At 43.5% G+C, this 22,766-nt stretch overlaps 1 protein-coding gene across 2 annotated transcripts in view; it reads left to right on the top strand.

The window, feature by feature from the left end:
* PPP1R12B (protein phosphatase 1 regulatory subunit 12B) overlaps positions 1-22,766 on the top strand; it is a 201,765-nt gene continuing 178,999 nt past the window's right edge. For both annotated transcript variants that reach the window (XM_022561943.3, XM_022561942.3), the window contains exon 1: positions 1-1,083. In XM_022561943.3, the coding sequence (XP_022417651.2) occupies positions 793-1,083 (291 nt within the window). In that variant the 5' untranslated portion in view covers positions 1-792. The remainder of the gene's footprint in view (positions 1,084-22,766) is intronic.

The raw sequence follows: 22,766 nt of genomic DNA, 5'->3' as shown, positions 1-22,766 counted from the left end.
GGATCTTAGTTCCCGAGCAGGGATTGAACCGGCGCACCCAGCCGTGAAAGCGCCGAGTCCTAACCTCTGGACCTCCAGGGAATTCCCTAAGGTATTATTATTCCCATCTTACAAATCAGGGTCGGAGAAGTCAAGTAACTTGTTGGGAGGAGAACTGAACTTGAATGCGCTTCCCACTATACCTGCGAGCATCATTCCCAGGATCTCTTCAGGGCCACCTGTTAATGCGTTCTAAATTACAACGTTAATAAAGCTCTGCATTTACAACCAGGACACGGTTTTGAGAGCTTCGGGTACTTTCCGTCCAGTTTTCCCCAATAGAAAGTAGGGATAATTACCGACCCCTTTTCCACTTCAAAAGACTGACGTGATAGTTAGGGAGCCGAGATTAGCTGTAAGTCAGAACAAGAATAAACTACGACTCCCAACAAGCCCGCGGAGGTGACTCGGGCGGGGGACAGCTCCCGCTTCGGGGCAGAGGTGACCTCGCGCGTCCGCGGCCAAGCAGGGAGCCCCCCCCACCCCGGGCCGCGCCTCTTTTCCAATGCATCCAGGGACTTGTAGTTCCCTTTGGGTGCGGGTGCGCCCGGGGGAAGGGGGGCGCGCGGATCTCCTACTACAAGTCCCGTGATGCAACCGGGGCTCCGCCGCGCCTGCGTGCTGAGGCCGCGGGGGAGTGCGGGCGGCGCGGGCAGCGGAGCAGTAAAGATGGCCGCGCGCGGGTGTCCGCCCTCCGCTCCCGGCTGAGGCGCTTGGCGGCGGCTGCGGCGGCGGCCCGCAGCAGCGGCGGCGATGGCGGAGATGGAGCGCCTGGGCGGGAAGCGGGCCGAGTCGGCGCGGGCACGGCGGGCCGAGCAGCTGCGGCGCTGGCGGGGCTCGCTGACGGAGCAGGAGCCCGCCGACCGGCCGGGCGCGGAGCTGCCGCCGCAGGCTCAGCGCGGGGGCCCGCGGGTCCGCCTCGAGGACGGCGCCGTGTTCCTGGCCGCCTGCTCTAGCGGGGATACCGACGAGGTGAGGCGGCTCCTGGCCCGGGGCGCCGACGTGGACACGGCCAACGTGGACGGCCTGACCGCCCTGCACCAGGTGAGCGCGCGGGGCCGGTGGCCGAGCCGCCTCCCGCCCCCCCCCCCCGTGGCAGGGGTCCCCGCCGCCCGGCAGTGTCCGCATCCCGCCGCCCCCAGTCGGCGCGGTGTCCCCCGGTGCGCGCCCGCGCCGCCTGCCCGGTTCCCTCTCGGAAGCCGGCTTTCCGTTCTCCCGGGAGCGAGTCCGGGGTCGGGTCGGGTCGGGGCTGGCGGGTCTGGGTCCGCGCCGCGTCCTCTGGTTTGCGATGGTTCGAAGGCAGCTTTCGTGTCCCGCGGGCCCAACTCGCGAGCCCCCGACCTCACGCTCTCTCCGCCAGCGTTACCCGCGCCGGCGGAGAACCAACCTGCGGAATCACCTGGTTTGCTTGATGCTCGTGGAATAGCCTTTCTTTCTTTCTTTTCCCCTAAAGCCCCCTGTGGAAATGACACGCCCCGGATCGGGCTGTAATCTGTGGACTGTGGGTAACTTGACAGTTAGTTCTGTGCTTGGTACGAACACCTTCACTTTCCCCCTCTTATGCAACCATGTTCTGTGTGGCTGTCATGACTAACTCCACCCTCCCTCTCCACGTGGAACTCCATCAGTTATTTCGGTGAGCCGAGAGCTGGACACCCACTCTTAATCTCTCTTGTTTTCCTTCTTTTGCTGTCTGTGCAAAGTGGATGTGTTGGCATGAGAATCCGCTTATAAATAATAAAGTTCGCGTCATACCGCTTCCCTGAACATATTAGCCAGTACCTTAAAATTCGTCCTCACCATGTTTGCAGTCCTTTTTTTTTTTTTCAGATAAAAGAACCTTCTTTTCACCCTGTTATATGCATTTCTTCATGCTCTTAACAGTGCCCCACCTAAGGTAGCAACCAACATTTGTGTAGTCCTTTGCTTTTTAAAAATTATTTTGTATGTCTTACTGCATGTAATCTCAGCAGTGATCCTTTGAAGTAGGTGTGGCAGGTAGTGTTGTTATAATAACCGTTTTACAGTTGAGGAATCTGAAGCTTAGAAAATGGTTGCTTGTGCGAGATTACAGGGGCGAGAAGTTGCACTTAGGCATGGATTTTTCAGATTTAAGCTCCAGAGCTGTATATCTCACCTAATAAGGAGCTGAATATAAATAAGATGGACACAAAAGAGTGTAACCGAAAGTGGGGTCCGGCTGCTCGCAAGCCAATAAAGAGGCAAGTTTGGTGGAAAGGAAAGTTTGCTTTACTTTGGATGCCAGCAAGTGGAGGGGGGAGTGGGGCGGAGGGTGGACGCCTGCCTAAAGGCCGACTCCCCCCACCGACAATCAGTGGGCAAGAGCTTTTACGGGGGAGTTTCAGGGATGTACAGGCAGAGGGAGGGGGCTACATGCAGAGACAGCACAGTCAGCTCTGACGGTCATCTTGAAATTGGTCGTCGGTGGTCTGACCAGCGTCATCTTGACTGTTTTAAGTACGGTTAGGCTTCAGTTCCAGGGTCCGTTTGTTCCCATTTCTTGAGGCTGGTTATCAGAATTGTGGCAGCTTAGGTCATGGCTACAGCCTGGTCATCATGTAGTTAACTTCTTCCAGCTGGCGGGGGTTTCAGTATCTACAAAGTAAACAGCTCACAGGATATGGCTCAGAATATTATCTATAGCCCTTGAGGAGGGACTGAAGGTCCTTGACCATGCTTAAGGACTAAACTATTATTATTTGGTCTCCTTTGACTGTTTTCCTTTGTTTCTGCATTTTCTCACTTCTCTGATTAAACTTATTCGTTGACTAAAGTTATTCCACAGACAAAAGGCAGGCTGAGGACATGGGGGGCATAGACCATAGGGTCCTTCTCTGTTTCAAGAGAGCCACGTGCATTATTTTAAATTTCTGAGCCCTTTGAGAGGATGAATTTTTTCTTTTCAGATGTATTTGGGATGATAAGGAGATTGAGGTCTAGATTCTTAAAGAAAACACTTGAAGGGGTCCTAGAGGCTAGAGGAGTGGAAACCTGTTTCTAGTCCACGTGTTCTTTATTGAAGCACAGTTTTCTGAGTATAACTCAGTAGCCCTGTTTCTTTTAAGGTGACTCTGCCAGCTGAGCCTGGCCCTTACCACACACACTTTAACAATGCTCTGAGAAAAGCACCTACTTTGAGGTTACTCCTGGTAGGCCTCCTTCGCACACCAGGAAAGCACTTTTCTGACCCCTTTTCCTGAGACTGGTCCCCTTGGTGTCTTTCTTTCTCTCTTAATTACCACCCCAGATTGTGAAGTGCAACTTCTCTCAGTTAATATTCTTTCACATTCCGCAATCTCCTGAAATAGGAGAGGAAGAGATGACAGCTGTGGAATTTTCTTTGAAACACCTGCCAGTGCACTATGGCATTCCTCCCTATTTACAGGGCTGGTGGTGAGTTGAGTTGACCAGGTATACTCAATACTTGGAAATTCAGCTAAAGATTAAGCTGCTTGAAGACGTGAGATCAAGCAAACCTTATGTTGAGAGACCGTCCCTTTGCTTGAATCAAGACAGGGGCTTATATTGGCTCCGGAATCCTTTTACAGGTCAGTTTCTGCAGAGTTACAGTATGTTTCTCCCATGTCTGAAGAACTCTGAAGATACATACAAGATTATTTTCAAAATGTGAGGCTGGAGCCTCCAGGGGCTGAACAGCCATCGAGTGAATGACTGCTTGTCCCGTGAAGTGGAGAGTGGTACACTTCCATGAATTACTTAGTTAAAATACCCCCCTGCTGTACAAGTGTGATGTGAACTGTCAGGATGACTGCTTCCAATCTCTCTTGTTTTGGCCGCAGCCTCCTGACCAGCTGTGGACTATTACCTGAGCACATTGGAAGAAACTCCCAGAAGATGTTGGGGGGATGAGTTTTCTTCGCCCACAAGGTTACAGTAGATGTTTTGCACTTCAGGTTGTGGTGCCTTGATGCTACTTTTGACTTAGGGACCTTTCTTTCTTGGCAGCCTTTGCTTCTGCCACGAGGTGCTTGAGTCAAAGATAAGCTCCAGGGGGCCTATTAATGCTTGAAATAGATTGGGATAAGAAATATCTCAAAGATTAGACCTACTCTGATGAAAGCTTTGGAAACTGATGCAGTCTAACCAAACTTGGGCAAATAAATTAAGATTTGGTGTGTATGTAGAGCCGTCAATGAAAAGGGCGTTAATCTGATTATATAACCCTTGGAAGCACATGTTTGCTCACAGAGGAATTCCCGTTTTATTTATGTGTATATATTACAGGGCATGAAATGTGGGCTAATAATCCTCTGTGCGCTGGTACTTTTAAAATTTTCTTTTTATTTGTTTATTTATTTTGTAAGGTCGATTATTAGCACCTATCTTGTATCCTTAGCATTATGATCTTGGGTACTGTAGGTCCAGGTACAGGCTCTTAGAACTGTATCTACCAAATTATCAGGGTACTGAGAGGCAAGTGCTTGCCTTTGGAAAGGAGGTTTTCTGGGACTTGTTAAAATGATGCCCGCTCTTCCTTCAGAGTGTATTATATTGGCACTTATGTTTATGCGGGTGTGGGGAGGACACTGATGTCAGTACACGTGGATCTTAACACTAGGCCAGGCTGATCAGTCTTCATTTGGAGGGATACCTAGGAGACTAGAATGATACTGTGCTTGACAAAGAATTCAGGTTGGTTTTGTAACAGTCTTAGAGTCCACGTTTGGACCCTCAGGGTCACCCCAGACTGGAATTCAACTCCTAGCACCTAGCCTCTGTCATTCTAGAGCTGCCTCAATCTGACCCTGTATCCTCAGGGAAATGAAAATTATCTATTTCCCTGGAAGAGAGGTGGAGGTAGGGATAGATGAGGGAAGGAAGAAAGGCAGAGCAGTTTATATTCAGAGTGAGACAGAAGAACACTAAGATGATTACATGTTCAATTCAATTCCAAATACTATGTATGTGTGCCGACTTATAAGATAAAACTTGTATTCTTTTTTTAATTGCGGTGTAATTGACATTTAACATTATATTAGTTTCAGGTGCACAGCATTTGCTTCAACATTTGTTTGCACTGTGGAATGATCGCGGTAATAAATCTAGTCACCATGCAAAGTTAGTTTTTTTTTCCCTTGTGATGAGAAATTTTAAGATACACTTTCTTGGCGACTTTCAAATATGCACTACAATGTTATTGAGTGTAATCACCTTGCTGTACATTACATCCCTGTGATTTATTTATTTAACTTTTTATTTCGTTTTGGAGAATAGTTGATTAACAATGTTGTGGTAGTTTCAGGTGTACAGCACAGTGATTCAGTTATACATGTACACGTATCCACTCCTTTTTCAAATTCTTTTCCCATTTAGCTTGTCACATAATATTGAGCAGAGTTCCCTGTGCTATTCAGTGAGTCCCTGTGGGTTATCCACTTTAAGTATAGCAGTGAGTACGTGTCAGTCCCAAGCTCCCTAACTGTCCCTTCCCCCACCCTTCCTCCCTGGTGACCGTAAGTTCATTCTCTAAGTCTGTGAGTCTGTTTCCGATGACTTGTTTATTTTATAACTAGAATAAAACTTGTATTCTTAACCTTTTCTCTTTTATTCCAAGTTCATTATTTATTCGTCTTATAGTTCCACGTGTGAAGGGACTTATCCTGTATATTGGTGAATTTTGCTTAGTGCTAGGGGCGCAAGGTAATCTGGGATTAAGAAAATCCTGTTGGCGTCTTTCTTATTGTGGATCTAGAACAGTCATCCTGAGTCATTTTGGTAGTTTACCTCTTCACATTGGTTAATAGGAGGCCTTCAGAACATGTTGGCCACCTGGCCACTTGCCTTATGAGTATTTGTCTCAAGTTGCTGTGCCATAATGGAACTCAAAGCCAGATTTGGAAATTAGGTTTATTTTTATGGTGGTTTTTTTTGGGGGGGGGAGGGTTGGGGGAGTACAGATGCAAGTGACTTTTATTTGTTCCCTAGCCAGATTTTTGTTCCCCATTCTTAAAGTCCTGTAGAGTAGCTATATACTATCATTTGGGCTTTGGAATCTTCTCAGTGAGTATTTTCCAATAGCCAAGCTGTAGTTGTGTGTAGATGACGCACAGTTCTGCTAAAGGTAGAGGGCTGGACAGGTCTTATTGGTAAATTAAAATTGAGTCCCTGCTTATTTTTATTTGTACATATTTTTAAATTAAAGTATACTTTATATACAGTAAAATTCACCTTTTACAAATGTAGAGTTCTGACAAGTGCACACAGCTGTGTACCCACCACAGTCATGATACGGAGCACGTTCGTTACGCCCAGGGTTGCTTTGTGCTTGCGGCCGGCTCCTCCTCCCGCCCCCAGCCCTTGGCAGCCCTTCCTCAGTTTCCTGTTCCTGTAGCCACGATGCCATGTAGACGGATCGTACAGTATGGAGCCTTTTGAATCTGGCTGCTTTCGTTTGCTGTCATGTGTTGAGGTTCATCCATGTTGTCGTGTGTGTCTGTAGCGCATTGGTCTTTATTGCTGAGAGATGTTCCGAAACGTATGGATGTACCACAGTTTGTTTATCCGCTCACCAGTTGAAGGACATTGAGGTTATTTACAGTTTCTGGTAATAATGAATAAAGCCGCCATAAACATTTGCATACACATTTTTGTGTGAACATAATTTTTCATTTCTCTTGGTTATATTCCTAGGAGTGGGGCAACCGCATCACGTGGTAATGAATGTTTAACTTTAAAAGAAGCTGCCAAGCTGTTTTCCAAAGTGGCCCCACCATTTTGCTTCCAAACAGCAGTGTCTGAGTTCTAGTTGCTTCCCGTCCTTACCAGTACTTTGTGGTATTTTTTTTTAAGCCATATTAATAGTCACGTAGTGGTGAGTCATTTCCGATGACAGTTATAATACTAGTAGTAGTCGTAGTGGCAGCAGCAGTAGGTGGTAAAAGTACTGATCATAGCTCCCACTATTTTTGATGCTATTTACTCTGAGCCAGGGACTGTTCTGTGTTCTTCTGATATGTTAACTCGTGAGTAATACTCAGAAGAACTCACGAGATATGTACTTTATCATTGTCTGGATTTTACAGAGATGGGGAAGCTGAGACACTGTCCAGGGTCACACAGGTAATGAATTGCAGAGCTGGAATTTATTTAAGCTCAGATCCCCAGTGGACACCTGAAACCGCGTGCAGTGTGGAACCCTGTATGTACGTACCCCGGGTGGGTTGGAGTGCTGACCCTGCAAGAGAAAGCCTGTGTGTGTCTTTACAGCCGGTCCTGCATTGCCAGGGCTCCACATCTGTGGATCCAACCACCTGGGTATCGTCCGGTGCTGTAGTACATGTTTATTGAAAACATCTGCCTATAAGTGGACCTGCACAGTTCAAACCCCTGCTGTTCAAGGGTCCATGGTACTGTTATTTCCTTACTGACGGGTGGACAGTGTACGCAGACTGGGTGTTCTGGACAGGGTGGGGCGGAGTGGGTGGACGGGAGAGTTCATCAGCTATTCTGAACGGCGGTCAATTTAAAAACTTAGGGATTGCTTATTTCTGGAATTTTCCATGTGGTATTTTCCGACGACAGGTGACTGAGGAAAGTGAAACCAGGGGTAAGGGTGGGGAACTACTGTATATGTTTGCTGATAGGCACAGTTTCTGCCGTCAAGGAACCCAGTCTGGTTTGGAGATAGATAAATAAAAAAACAATTCCTTTTAGAGGGGTACGTTCTATGATTCACTCCTAAGTGGAGGGACAGAGGAAGGCAGTTCAGGGTGAGAGGCAGGAATGGTGTGGTGTGTAGGCAGAGCACGCAGGGGAGTCCCGATGGACGTGTCGGGAGGGGTGGGGATGGGGGGGATGCAGTCCTTAGTAGAGAACGGTGGGTTTGAGCAGGAGAGGTAACCCAACCACAGCAGTGTTTTAGGAATAGGAAGCTGTAATTGGATTTCAGAATGGATGGAGGGACAGAGATGAAAGAACCAACTGAGAGAATAGAGAAGAGAAGAGAAAAGTGTAATATAGTTCTAGCCTGAGTCTGAGAGACTTGTGTTATTCAGACAGGAATAGGATTCAGTCCAGCATTGGACTGAGCTGCTCTGAAGACATCCACATAGAAATATCCTGTCGACATCTGTGTGATTCAAGGCCCGTCATCACCTCCCATCTAGGCTCCGGTTCTCTCACATTTAAAATGAGAGACTTGGATATTAGCATAAAGGTGAGAGTTGAAGCGATGAGTGTGAAGAGGATGGGGTAAAATATGAAAGAGGAGAGCAAAAAGCACAATTCGGTGGCAGCAGAGGAGGCAGAAGTTCCGGTTAGAGCTGTAGGGTAGGTGGCAGGTGGAGTGATGCCCCTCAGGACCTAATCCTCAGGACCTGTGGCTGTTACCTTACCTGGTAACAGGGCCTTTGCAAATGTGACTAAATTTAGGATCTCGCGCTGGGAAGATTTGCCTGGATTATCCAGGTGAGCCCAATGTAATCTGAAGGGTCTTTGTGAAAGGAGGCAGAACAGTCAGTAGTAGGAGATGTGATGGCAGAAATGAGGCTGGAGCCGTTGAGGAAAGGGCCAAGAGACAAGGCGGGCGGGCAGGCTCGCGCAGCTGAAAAGGGCGCGGGGACAGAGTCCTCCCTCAGAACCTCCAGAAGGAGCTGGGCCCACCGGTGAGACTGACTTTAGACTTCCGACCTCCAGATCTGTGAGACGGTGAATACATGTACTTTTAAGGCACTGAGTTTATGATCATTTGTTGCAGCAGCAAGAGGAAACTAATGCAGAGGAGAACCGAGAAAGCACAGTGATACTGAGGAGTTTCAGGAATGAATGGTCAGTAATGTAAAAGGAAATGGAGGAAGAGGCCTGAAAAAAACTTGGATTTGGTCATTTATAATTTTTGAAAGAGCAGTTTCAGTGGGAAGGTGTTTTGAGGACTATTCATGGAGATTATATGACATTTTTACTATTAGGGATAACTTGTTAGTCTTTCTGTTGACTTTTGGAAGGGGAAAAAAAAAGATCTACCATCAGTGTGATTACAACTGTAAATTAGGGCCCAAAATATATGAGAAGACTCCTAAAATGCTGGTTTCCGGTTAGTTCAAGAGGTTTCATAATTTATGAGTTAAGAATATTTTAGGATATTAAACCTGGCACTAGAGGCAGGAAGGTTGCATTCCTGTTACTGAAGGGCTGACTAGCTAGTTTAGGTTATTTTATTTCCCAGTTCTGCTTTGGCCCATTTCCCACTCATTAGCACTGTCACTGGAAGGCAGCCTTAGTGGAGCCGTGACAGGGAGGTTAGTGCCAGCAAACTGTTTCATCTGCTGTTTATTCTTTCACATTCATTTACTGAATGAATAGATGTGCCGGACTCTGTGCTTCTTGTCACATAGCAGTTGATACATCTTAGAATCTAAATAGAACTTGGGGAATGCTCTCCAGAATACCTGGTTACTATTATCATTTATAATAGGAAATTGGCAATGTAGTGATTTCCTTTCTTCCTTCCTTTCTCTTTCTTTCTTTCTCTCTCTTCCTTTCTTTCATTTTTGGCTGCATTGGGTCTTCGTTGCTGCACACGGGCTTTCTCTAGTTGGGGTGAGCGAGGGGTACTCTTCCTTGCGGTGTGCGGGCTTCTCATTGCGGTGGCTTCTCTTGTTGCGGAGCATGGGCTCTAGGCGCGGGCTTCAGTAGTTGTGGCACATGGGCTCAGTAGTTGTGGCACACGGGGCTTAGTTGCTCGGCTGCATGTGGGATCTTCCCGGACCCGGGCTCGAACCTATGTCCCCTGCATTGGCAGGTGGATTCCTAACCACTGCGCCACCAGGGAAGTCCCATGTAGTGATTTTCTATTTTAGCATTCTGGCTTTTGGAGGTTGGAGGGGAGTGTTACATTCATCAGCATTTGCAACTGTTGTCATCTATACTTGAGGATGAAAATGATCCTGTTTTCCTAAAGATGGTGGAAGAGGGAAGTTTGAGATCTTTAATTAATCTTTAGTGGTTCAATAAATCCAGATAAACGATCTCGACCCAGAGTTTTATATAAGGCAAAGAATTGAAAACTCATTTGGGTTACTAAACGAAGCTCGCTCAAATTGTTGACTTTTTTTGGCTTTGAATTTATTTCTTTTTCTGCTTTTGAAGTATAATTTAAAAATGTTTCTTAGATTTTAGATTGTAACCAGTTTGAGTAAATTTGGGGGGCTTGAAGTTTTATCAGGCACGCAGAGTGTGTATTTGTTTCATAAGTCAAGTTAATTGGAAAACTGAAGCCTTAGTTTTCAATATTGAAAATTGATCTGTATGTAGTTTCTGATGCAGTGTTGTACTACATTGTACTTATGGAATGGGTTTATGTAAGAATTTAGGAAAGATTTTGTTCTTAGTATACTTAAACGTCATAATACTGTGGCAATCTGCTGGAATCATGTTCTAATGCAATTTTCGGAAAATATTTTACAGTGCCACGCTCTGAATATCCATGACATATCTGGAAAAACCTGGCTTTTACATATGAATTTTTGGTCTAGTGACCTACTTTCTTTTCGTTTTTAAACTTTTAAATTATGGAATATTTCAAAATACAAAAATAGAATAGTATAATGAATTCTCAAAAGTTGTCAACTCATTCCCAGTCTTGTTTCATTTTTAGATCCTTCGCTCCCCATCCCCAATATACTGGATTATTTTACAGCCAGTCCTAATTATCACATAATTTTATTTGTAAATATGTATTTGTAAGAGATAGGAATTTAAATAAAAACAATTACAATTTCATTAACACACCTGAAAATTGAACACTCATTTGCTAAAATCATAAGGTATTCCGTAGTGTTTAAATTTCCCTGGTGGTTCATGAATTTTTTTTTTTTTTTTTTTTACTGTTGGTTTATTCAAATAAGGTCTGCATTGGTTCATAGGTACCTTAAGACTCTCTTAATCTATAGTTTCCTCCTCGTTTTTTTTCCTCTGCATTTTATTTGTTGAAAAACTGAATTGTTTGTACTGTAGAGTTTCCCACAATCTTGATTCTGCTGACTGCATGCTTGTAATGTTAACATGTTCCTTTGTCTCCTGTATTTTCTATAAACTGATGATAAGATCCAGAGATTTGATCTGATTCAGATTTGAATATTTTGGCAAGAGTACATCATAGGTGGTGGCATATACTTCTATCAGGAGGTACCTAATATCACGTTCTCTCTTTGTGGTTTAGTGGCCGTTGGTGGCCTAAACAGAATTTTGAAGTTTCAAGCCAGCCTTGGCTGGACCTGAATTCTGTTAATCAATACATTCTTCTAATCATCACATCTGCCTGTGTTGACCTTCTACCTGGGAGACCGAATATCGGTTCAAAGCGTGTAAATTGTGAACCTTGTGAATAAAGTGGCTCACACAGGTCAGTGTAGTGTATTGACTGTTGCACGGCTTGACGTGGGGCTCGACAAATATAGATCAGTGCCTTCGTGTGTAAAGATTTGTCAGTGACGATGACCGTGGGGTAAACTTTATCACCTTTTCAAACCTGTTTCATTAACTCTTAGCTGAAGTTCCCCCTATTTTGATACACTGTTCAGAGTTCTGGTTTCTTGCCCCCCAATGTCACCACCAGCCCTTGAGCTTTATCATAAAAGAAAACTTCGAAGGAAGGGATCCAAAGAAAACTAAAAAGTAGAGTAAGTCGGCTGTACGGGGAGAAGAGAGACTTTCTTCCCAGGGCCCTGCCTTATAGGGGAGGCGGGAAGAGAGGAGTGTCCATTCTGGGTGTGTCAGTCCGCTGTGGGTAGATGATGCGCTCATCTTTGAAAATGGAAGTGACATTTGGAACGTTCAAATGGAGACTGGGTTGGTCGGCAAGGAGAGGTCTGCCCTTCTAGTTGAATGGGAATTTCACAGCAGGGTGTGTTGTTTTACAAACTGTGTTTTATTTATATGGGGCATTTCATGGGAAGCAGGTTTACTTTCTTTCTGCTTCTCTGCAGCATTTTTGCCAGGTGTCTTTTTTTAGTTAGTTATTTTTATTCTTTCATTCATTCATTTTAAAAGTCGGCTGGCCTAGCTACGAGATATGGCTTTAAAGTGCCAAACACATTATGTTTGGGTCCTTTGGATGCAGCTTCACAGTTTTGTGATCATGCCTCTTGTATTGAGGCATGTTTAGATTGTCCCCTCTTGACGGTAAATAGCATGAAAAATGAGGTCAGAAGAATGACTCATCTCACTGTAAATCACCAGGGGTGATGGAAATGGTTCTGAAGGGTCACCAAGCTGCTTTTCATCTGCTGAGAGCCTTCTTCCCTGCTGGAGAGCTCCCGCAGCACAGGGGCCAGGTGAAAAGGCCCATCCATTCGCGTCTCCCGACTGCCGCGCTGGGTACAGGACTGGCGTCAGGAGAGTCTTCCTGCTGGGACTCTCAGTGCTCAGTGGGTATTTGTGGCAGGCACGGACTCATGGTCATGGTTGGCACCAGTTGTCAGGTGCAAGGAGACGCTGTGTGCCTTGCTTAAGCTCTTTCTTTGCTAACGCCCGTCCCCGACAGGATCACCAAGGCTCAAGGGTTTTGAATGGGAAATAACTTTGAAGCGTAAGTCAGTATCTACATTATTGTTACGAAGGCTATTACTGTATCTTCTTTTTCTTTTTTTTTTTTTTAATATCAAAAGGAGAGAAATTTCCCGTTCTGTCTCCATAACGCACTTCTGTGGTTTGGATCTTTAAAAATTTAAATGATCCTTTATTAAGGTTTTTGGGGGTTTTTTTTGGCCGAGTATTTATTGAGTACTTCTTAGGTGCCAGATCCTATAGTAGATGCTGGGATACAAAGATGGCATAGTCCCTGCCCTCAGGGATTGGGAAACTCACAGGTTTAAACACACAGTCTAGCCCATATTGCTCCTGTTAAGCATTGACTCCATTTCCTATTACCCTGTTCATAGTAAAAGTGCAGAAAGAGTATTGATCATTATCTACAATTTGCCTTTGTATATTTTTAGATAATCAGCCTTCTCTGATCCAGTCTTCTTTATTCTGATCTAATACCCATCCCTTTATTTAAGATCAGTTTCCAAATCATTAATCATTTTGCTGTCCCTTCTGTGGATTTCCTAGCTCTGCAGCTCCCTTTGGCCTCACTGGCTCAGGGGTAAGAGTCAGTAATGGCTTCAGCTCTGGGGGCTACCACTAGGGGAAAAGACTTGTGAGAGGGGCACTTTAATGCAGAGTTGCAGGACTGGCCATATATATTGTTTTGTTACAGGATTATCAAGTTTCAGGACACCATAGCAGAAAGAACCTTAGAGGACAACATCTTATCCACCTTTGTCATTTTTACAAATGAGCAATCTGAGGCCTAGGAAGAAGCTGAAAGAATACCGTAAGCATGGAACAGAAATAAAATATAATGAAATGTTTTATTTATAAAACAAGTCAAATTTCTGCTTGATATTCTTTTCTGTCTCTGAAAATGTGGTTGTTTGCAAGATAACTTCAAGAAAAAGCAGAATATTCTCTAACTCCTTTTGAACTTTTGAAGAAGGATGATACCATATGGTTGTATTTCTCCTTAAAAAACTTCAATATAATAGAAACATCATGGGATAATTATTCACATTCCAAGAAAATGAATCTAAGAGTTCTTTTAAGTATTGGTTTCCCATTTGACTTATTCATCTGTATATTTACTGCTAAGCAGCATAACATTAAAACGAAATTATATAAAAGAAAAAACAATTCATTAGTACAAATACCACCTTAACATATTAACTGTTTTTATTTGTATTCTTTCCCAGGTCACGTTAATTTTTACAAATATTTTAACTTGGTAGAACTCACCGTGTGTCATAACTATAAGTGCTCTTTACTGAGTGTACGCTGTTGAACTGCATTTTGCTGTTTTTATTATCTTGCCTCAACAGTTCCACCAAGTAGATGGTATTATTCCATTTAATATTGAGGAAGTAGAATCAGAGAAGACAATTTGCCCTAACCTAGATACCATAGGTCATGCCGGTATTGGAACCTAGATCTGTCAGACTCAGAAGCTTCTGGTTTTCTACCTAGGATACACTGCTTTTCTGAAGTCCTGGTTCCCCTCTCCATCTAGACCTTCTGTTTACTTTCAAAAGACCTCTTAGGTACATCACTATTTTGTAGGGGGAGGTTTCTTTTTGCATTCTGTCTCTGCTTTGATTCTTACATAATTCTGCCTTTGCTCAATGTGAGATAATGCCAAAAACGTTGCTTCCGGGCCTCATTCATGTCGTGGCATATACAGAAGATGACAGTATTTGTATAGCACCCTTGGTAAAGTGGAGGTTTCGGAGTTTGGTATAAAAATTCATTAAATTTCTTAATATGTCATAAGAAAATCTATTAAAAACCAGACTTTGGCTAATTGTTAGCATTAAAATCTATTTTTAAAAATTGAGGTATAGTTGATTACAGTGTTGTGTTAGCACTAAAATCTATTAATAAGTAAACAGATCAAGAAGTAACAAGAAATTAATAAAATCAGTTATGTTTTATTTATAAGAACATCTAATAATATCAGCTGTATCAATAATGATGATGTTGATGGTCATGATGACAATCATGACAAACATACGAATCTTCTAGTTAGAAAAATTGTGGAAAATTAGAGCAAATTCAGTGGAAAACCAAAATATTTTACACGTGCATGCAAAACATAAATCTCCCCTGATGTTGAACAATGTAGACTAAAATAAAAATGTAGATTAAAATGATTCAATAGGAAGAGAAAGGGCTATTTTGTGGACTCACTGTGGCAGGCTCTCTGGTAGTGGAGTGTGTAGCAAAGTTATAATTACTAAATTTAGGAAGTTTATGGAAGGAGCCGTACAAATTAAATATGATTTTACCATTTAAAAATTTTGATTGGTTGCAAAACATTTTTTAATAGCAATACAAGATTTCATTCAAAAATCTTTGTGTCATACTTGTAACCCATTTGTAATACAATATATGACTGGGGAGATCCAATATAAAGTCCTTTAGCTTAAACATATTAATAAGAAGCACTCAGTAAATATTGGCTATTACTATGTTGAGTTACTATTGCAAAATGATTAAGATTATCGGATATACCTGGGTTTTAATCCTGGTTTTGCTACTTACCTAAGCTTTGTGTTAAGCTATCTGAACTCAGTGCCTGATTCTTAGGAGGCACTTGGTGAAGTTCCGTCAGTCCTAAGACGAAGACCACGGTATTTAATGAGGCCTTACTGTGACCCACCGGGCACTGTGTGAGCTCATCCCCTGTTATCCCTCGGAACTTGTCTCCCCCTTGTTCTGTCACACTGGCTGCCACTGCAGCCACCCTGGCCTCCCTGTTTCTCGGGAACCCCAGTTGCTGCTCTCCCTAAAAGGCCTTGCATCTCTTGTTCCTTCTGCCTGGAATCCTCTTACGTCAGATATCCCCATGGCTGGCTTTTTTTTTTTCTTTAGACTTCCGCAGAGTCTTTATTCAAATGTCACCTTTGTAGTGAAGCATTTCCTGGCCATCCTATCTAAAAATGACAGATGAACTGTCCTCACTTTCTCATTTTTAAAAATTGAGGTATATTTTACTTGTAGTAAAAATGCATAGATATTAAGTCTATAATTGATGGGTTTTGAGAGTGTATACAACCATGTGCCCATCACCCAGATCAAGAAACAGGACATTTTCATCGTCCTTGGAAGTTCCTCTCGAACCTCCTTTCCCCAGGGAATCATAGTTAGGATTTCTATCATTCTGCATTAGTCTTGACTGTCCTTAAAATGGATTATATTGTGTGTACTGTTTTATGTTTGGTTTCTTCAACCGAACATGTGTTTGAGGTTTGTCCATTCCTTTGTATGGCTGAGTAGTATTCCATTGTGTGACTATTCCACAATTTGCTTATCCTCCTGTTGATTGACATTTGGGTTATTTCCTCTTTTGTTGGTGTCCATTATGAATAAAGCTGTTATGAATGTTGTTCTGTAAGTCTTTTCATAGACATATGTTTTCATTTCTCTTGGGCAAATACATAGGAATGAAATTGCTGGGTCCTAGAGTTGTAAAATTCTAACTTTATTAACAGCGTGCAGTTTTCCAGTGTGGTTGTAGCATTTTACACTATCCTAGCCATGAATGAGAGTTCTGTTTGCTCTGCATCCTTGTTAATTTTTGATAATGTCAGTCTTTTTTTGTTGTTGTTTAGTCATTGAATATTAGTCATTCTAGTATTTGTGTATTGTTATCTCATTGTGCTTTTAATTTGCATTTAGTGACTAATAATGTTGAATACCTTCTCAGTGTTTTTTGGTCATTTGGGGAGAGAGAGAGAGAGAGAGAAGTGTCTAGTTCAAATCTTTTGCACTTAAAAACATTTTTGTCTTTTTATTGATTTGTAGACATTCTTTATATTTTCTGGATATAAGTCCTTGTTTTGATATGCATTATAAATATTTTTCTCCCTGTGGCTTGTTTTGTCATGTTCTTATCTTTTGCTTTAAATAAACCTTTTCTTTTAGAGTGATTTTAGAGTTACAAAAAAGTTGCAAAGCTAGTTCAGAGAGAGTTTGTATACCCGTCACCCAGCTGCCCCTGGTGTTAACATCTTACATAATGATGGCATGTTTGCCCAGACAGTATTGTGTTGTTTTATTGATGTTCTGAATGGCATTTTCCTCATATTATCTAACCAGTTTAAGCTGCTTTTTAAAAAATTAATTTATTTATTTTTGGTCGCATTGGGTCTTCACTGCTGTGTGTGGGCCTTCTCTAGTTGTGGCGAGCAGGGGCCACTCTTAGTTGCGGTGTGCAGGCTTCTCATTGCGGTGTCTTGTCTTGTTGTGGAGCACAGGCTCTAGGCTCGTGGGCTTCAGTAGTTGTGGCACGTGGGCTCAGTACTTGTGGCTCGTGGGCTCTAGAGCGCAGGCTCAGTAGTTGTGACACACGGGCCTAGTCGCTCCGTGGCATGTGGGATCTTCCCAGACCGGGGCATGAACCCGCGTCCCCTGCATTGGCAGGCAAACTCTCAACCACTGCGCCACTAGGGAAGTCCCTGGCAGGCGGATTCTTAACCACTGCGCCACCAAGCAAGTCCTAAGCTGTTTTTTTTTTTTTTTTTTTTTTTGCGGTATGCGGGCCTCTCACTGATGTGGCCTCTCCTGTTGCGGAGCACAGGCTCCGGACGCGCAGGCCTAGCGGCCATGGCTCATGGGCCTATCCGCTCCGCGGCATGTGGGATCTTCCCGGACCGGGGCACGAACCCGCGTCCCCTGCATCGGCAGGCGTACTCTCAACCACTGTGCCACCAGGGAAGCCCCTAAGCTGTTTTTTAAAAATAGTATTTATTTGATTTCCTTACTGAACTCTATTTATTAGTTTTATCAAGTGCTCATTTTTCTAGTTAGATGTTAGCATCTATGAACCATGATGGGGTTTTTTTCCCCCAAGATTTAAACCTTTGAAGCACAAAAGTTTAAAATTTTGATGATGTCCAATTTATTTGTTTTTTTCTTTTGTTGTTTGTGCTTTTAATATCGTACCTAAGAAATGATTGACTAATCGAAGGTCACACATATTCACATCTATATTTTCCTCTAAGAGTTTTATAGTTTTAGTTACTACATTTTGGTCTTTGATCCATTCTGCGTTAGTCTTTCATATGGTGTGAGGTAGAGATCCAACTTCATTCTTTTGCATGCAAATGTCCAGGTGCCTCAGCACCATTTGTTGCAAAAACTCTAAAGTTTAAACCTTTCCTTTTCTGGTCTGCATTTTTTGACCAGAACCTCAAAGAGTGTTGAATAATAATAGTGATGGAAGGCATCTTCCATCTGTTGTCCTTCTTTATTTAGGATTTTGGTTAAGCAATTTATTTCTAGTTAAGGTTTTTAAAAACCTTTTTTATTGCAAAATTTAATACACATACAGAAAAGTATATGTAAAACAAAAATATATAATCAATGGATTTTTATAAAGCAAAGGCCTGAGTTACCATCACCTTGGTCAAGAAATGAAAGATTATTTGCTAACTGTTCTAAGATCAGGAATGAATATTAATTTTTTGATATCTTTGATGTTACGGCCATTAGTTAATAACCCTGGGAAGTTTAAAAGGTGATTGAAGTCATGTCACACATAGTATGCTTTAAAAGTGCCTCTGGGCTTCCCTGGTGGCGCAGTGGTTAAGAATCTGCCTGCCAATTAAGGGGACACAGGTTCGAGCCCTGGTCCGGGAAGATCCCACGTGCCGCGGAGCAACTAAGCCCGTGTGCCACAACTACTGAGCCTGTGCTGTAGAGCCTGCGAGCCACAACTACTGAAGCCTGTGCGCCTAGAGCACGGGCTCCGCAACAAGAGAAGCCACCGCGACGAGAAGCCCGCGCACCACAACGAAGAGTAGCCCCTGCTCGCCGCAACTAGAGAAAGCCCGCATGCAGCAACGAAGACCCAACGCAGCCAAACAAACAAACAAAAAAAAGTGCCTCTTCCCCCCAGAAAAGTGCCAGTTATCAACTGTAGTTTAGCTGAGCCACTGAGGCTGCCGTGATTTAACATTTCCAGGACGATCTGTTTTTCTCCTCAGCTTTGTAAGGGCCATCCACCTGCATTCTCGTTGTCTGTCCTTGGATGGCTTACAGGTACCTCAAACCCACCATATTCACGGGTTCCTGTGTTACCTCTCTCAGTAAATGGCACCTCCCTCTACCCAGCTGTTATGCGAAACCTGGGTAACATCTGTGGCTCCTTATTTTTCTTGATTCGTTTGTTCACAGTTACTGTGTGTTAGGTGCTTATTAGGCCTGAGGGTGCGCAGGGAACAAAACAGACATGGTCCTCTCGTGAGCTTCCAGCCATCAGGTCCTGCGGATTCATCTCCTACATGTCTCTTGAGTCTGTCTGCTTTCATTTGGTCTCTTTTTCATTACTTTAGTTCAAGCCTTTATCTCTCACCTGGGTAATAGAAATAGTCTGCTGAGTGGTTTCCCCGCTTCTCCTCGTTTCCTCTATTTCCTATACTTCAGCCAAGAGTTGCTGAACATTGCATACTTCCCTTAAAACTGTTAAGTGGTTGTCATTGCCCTGTTCTCTAGTCTCCTTCTCACCATTCCCAACTTTGGATTCTGTGCTGCAGCTACATTGATTGTCTTTCATTCCCTCAGTTATGGTGTGTTCTCTTGTCTCCCCTTTCCCAACCTTATTGTCTCTCCTCTTTGCCTGCCCATCTTTCAGGTCTCAGGTTCAACATCGTTGCTTCTAATTCCCCCCACCACCCGATGGTTTACCCATACTCTGTTTTCCCATGTTAGGTGCTTCTCCTATGCTTTCCCTTGGTATCTTATAGCTTACCTGTCATGGCACTTGACATATAGTCTTATAGTTTCTCATTTAATTGTCTGTCTTCCCCTAACTAGACTGTAAGCTCTGAGAGGCCAGGGACTGTGCCTAACTTCTTCACCATTATGTTAGCTGCATCCACCATAATATCTATTCAATTTTAGACATTGGGAATAACTATTCAGTGAATGAATTCATGAGAAGAAGCTGGTGGTGGCAGGGGAGGGGCAGTGAGTTGTTCCAGAGACTAATTTAATGAGAATAATCAGAATTGGAATTTGGGTTCCTATTTATAACTTTCTTTGCTGCAAAGTATATGATTTTCTTTCTTAATAATTGATTCTTATTTTAGATTTTTTTTGTTCTGTTAAACTTTGCTTGGTTAGGTCTTAGAGATAATTAGGAATTGGATATCATGTTCTTACGGGTTTTAAAGACCAACAGAGCAAGGAGGAGAGCGTAAAGCAGGATTTTAGATGCTGAAAACATTGCAGCATTTAGAGCCTTGACCTACCAGCAGTATGTCGACACGAGAAGTGCAGCTGTTAGGAGTGTCTCTGATATAGAAAGTGTTTGCAAAGTTCAGACGATTTGCTGTATTAGAAGTACTACAGCTTTTATATCAGCTTGAAGCAAACTCTAAATTGAATGAATTGGTACAAATATCAGAGTTGTAATAAGAATAAAACAGATTTTTTTTAGTACAGTTTGGGGATTGGAATGTAAATTCGGTCTTGTACGTAAAGATAAAAGACTTGCATCCTTTTAGAAATTATATGTGAATTAAGTAAAATTAGTCTTCATTTTTATTTGATATAAAAATTACCCTGGAAGTTGTTGTATGTAGTAGAGTAATATGGAAAGAATCATTAAAGTTTTTTCAATATAATATAAATATTAAATAATAAAATAGGATAATGGACCAAACCAGAATCCATCAAGGACGATGTGTCTGTTCTCTTTCTGAATGCTGGGCGCTGCTGCTCTGTGCCCCGCACGCGCTGCACGTCCAGTAGGGGAAAGAGTGAAAGAAACGTCCTCCTCCCTCAAGAACTTGTACGCCTTTGGGTGAGATGAGGCATTATTGCATGAGAAAATAATGACTAGCTGTTTAAGATGGGGTGACTGGAATGAATAGACCATTAGTGGGGGTGTTCTGAGGAAATAGGGGTTACTTTCAATTGGAAAGGGCACAGTTTCTGGCAGGTTGGGCATCTCATAACTGCTTCTTGAATAAAGAGACTGAATATTTTAGAGCAGAAGAGCAATGTGAGAAGGATAGTATTTTAAATGATAATTTGGCGAGATTGTATTGGATTGAGAATGGAGAAGCAAAAATTAAGATGCACAGTAGCTTACAAGAATAGCTTCTACAGCAACAGTGAAAAGGGGTTAAGAGGACAGTAAGGTGTGAGTAGGCGTGTAGGCAGGGTGTTGAGACTCACTGGATGTAGAAAGCAGGAGAAGCCAAAGTCGGAGACAATTTTAAGATTGGGAGAATAAACTGAAATTCAGCAAATATTTATTAAGCAACCATTGTGTGCCAGATACTGAACTGGGTGCTGGGGGAAATGGTGAGGAAGTCCTCTCTGGTGCAGCTTTTTCTCTACACTGTGCTGGGACAGACACGGGGAAGGCACGAGGAAGCTGTTGTGGGGCAGAAGCAGAGCTTAGCTTCAGGCATTTACAGCTTGAGGGAGGATTGTGAGATGCCAGACCACTAAGGTGCATTGAACACTTGGAATTCGGAGAGGAGTTTAGGGGCCGCGGTGTATTTTGAAGTCGGAACCGCTGGACTGGTGGGAAGTCCACTGTTATCACAGCCACCCTTTCATAAGTGACCCCAACTTCCTGTAGTGTGCGCTCTTCACAGCACTTACGCTGCCTCCTCCTGGCCCCGCTTTCCTAAGCTCCTCAGAGCGCAAGATGACGTTGATCCCATTTCCCCTTGGCTACATTACAGACATGTGGGTGTTGTATTGAAGAAGCAGCAGAGTGGTCAAGAGCGGGACTCTGGGGCCAGACCATGCGGATTTCAGTCCTGGTCCTGCCACTTTCGAGCTGAGGCAGGTCCCCTAAAGCCTTTGTGCCTGTTTCTCCGTAGGTAGAATGGGGATGATGAGCCTTTCAAACTCACGGAGCTGTTACGAGGAGTAACTGAGTTCATGTATGTGAAGTGCTCAGAGCGCTGCCTGCCACCAAGAGTGCTTATGTACGTATCGGGTAAGCGAAGTGAAAGGCCTTCCTCTGGGCCTTCGTTACCACCTGCCAGCGTTTTCATCATCCCCAGGGACGCCGCGTCTCATTTTCGTGCTCCAGCCACATCTTCACTTTCTTTCCTAATAAGAATGGGGACATAATCATCATTTACTCAGCAACAACAACGAGGACATGCTCAGTGCCCCTGTCTGTCCCTCCAGACCCTCTCTGTTGTCGTTCCTCCTTCCAGCCTCCTTTTAGAGGCTGGTACCACCCTCCCTGCCTCATCTGGAATGTACTCGGTCCACCGTCTCTTCTCGTGTGCCCCACACTCCTCTCCCTTCCTGTCTCCTTCTTTTCTTTAAAACACCTCAAGTTGTCTCCATTCTTAAAAATAAAAATGGCCTCCAAAAGAACTTTCTCTCTTTTTCAAGCCACTGATTCATCTTTTTTTCCTTTGTCCTCAAATTCTCTTTAAGAAGTGGTGTATAACTGCTCTTCTAGTTTAATTCCTGCCATTCTACTGAGACTGCTTTCTTAAAGGTTACCACAGACTTCCTAAAGGCCTCACCTTATCATTCTTCTTAGTTTCTTTCCATTTGGACCATTTTATAATATTTTGTCCACATGATTCCTTTTATCAGTGAAAACTCTTGTCCTTTGGCTTCTGAAGCATTGCTTTCCCAGCCCTTCTCTAACCTCCTGAACCAGCCTCCTGCGCTTCCTTTACTCTAACCCTCCACTGCCCACTCTGTTCCCAGATGTCCATTCTCAGCCACTTTTCCGTCCATCATTTCTCCATTTGTAACCTTACCCGTTCCCAAGGCCTCATCCGTAGCTTATGCACGAATGGTGTCCAGATCTGTCCAACCCTGACCTCTGTCTAGTTGATCTTTTTTCTGGACTACAGATTTATATTTCTGACTGTCCACTAGACATCATGATCTAGATGTGTTACTCAGGTTTACTTAGTCTTGGTATTTCCAGAGCAAAACTGTTTTCATGCCAGTCACAAACTTGTTCCTCCTGTCTTGTCCTCGGGGGAGGAAATTATCATCTAAGACATCGGTTCCCAGCTGTCTGTCCCATGTTGCTGCCTGACTGACCGCGTGAGAATTGTCAGGGGCACGTGTTGAAGACAGAAACTCCTGAGCGCAACCCTCCAAAGCCCTTCACTCGGTAGGTCTGGGGTAGGACCCAGGGACCCTTCATT

Source organism: Delphinapterus leucas, chromosome 1, assembly GCF_059928025.1.
Source record: "Delphinapterus leucas isolate spDelLeu-1000000601 "Yukka" chromosome 1, BTC_Dleu_Yukka2, whole genome shotgun sequence".
Classification (NCBI taxonomy): Eukaryota; Metazoa; Chordata; class Mammalia; order Artiodactyla; family Monodontidae; genus Delphinapterus; species Delphinapterus leucas.
This window is presented reverse-complemented; position numbering and strand designations above follow the sequence as displayed.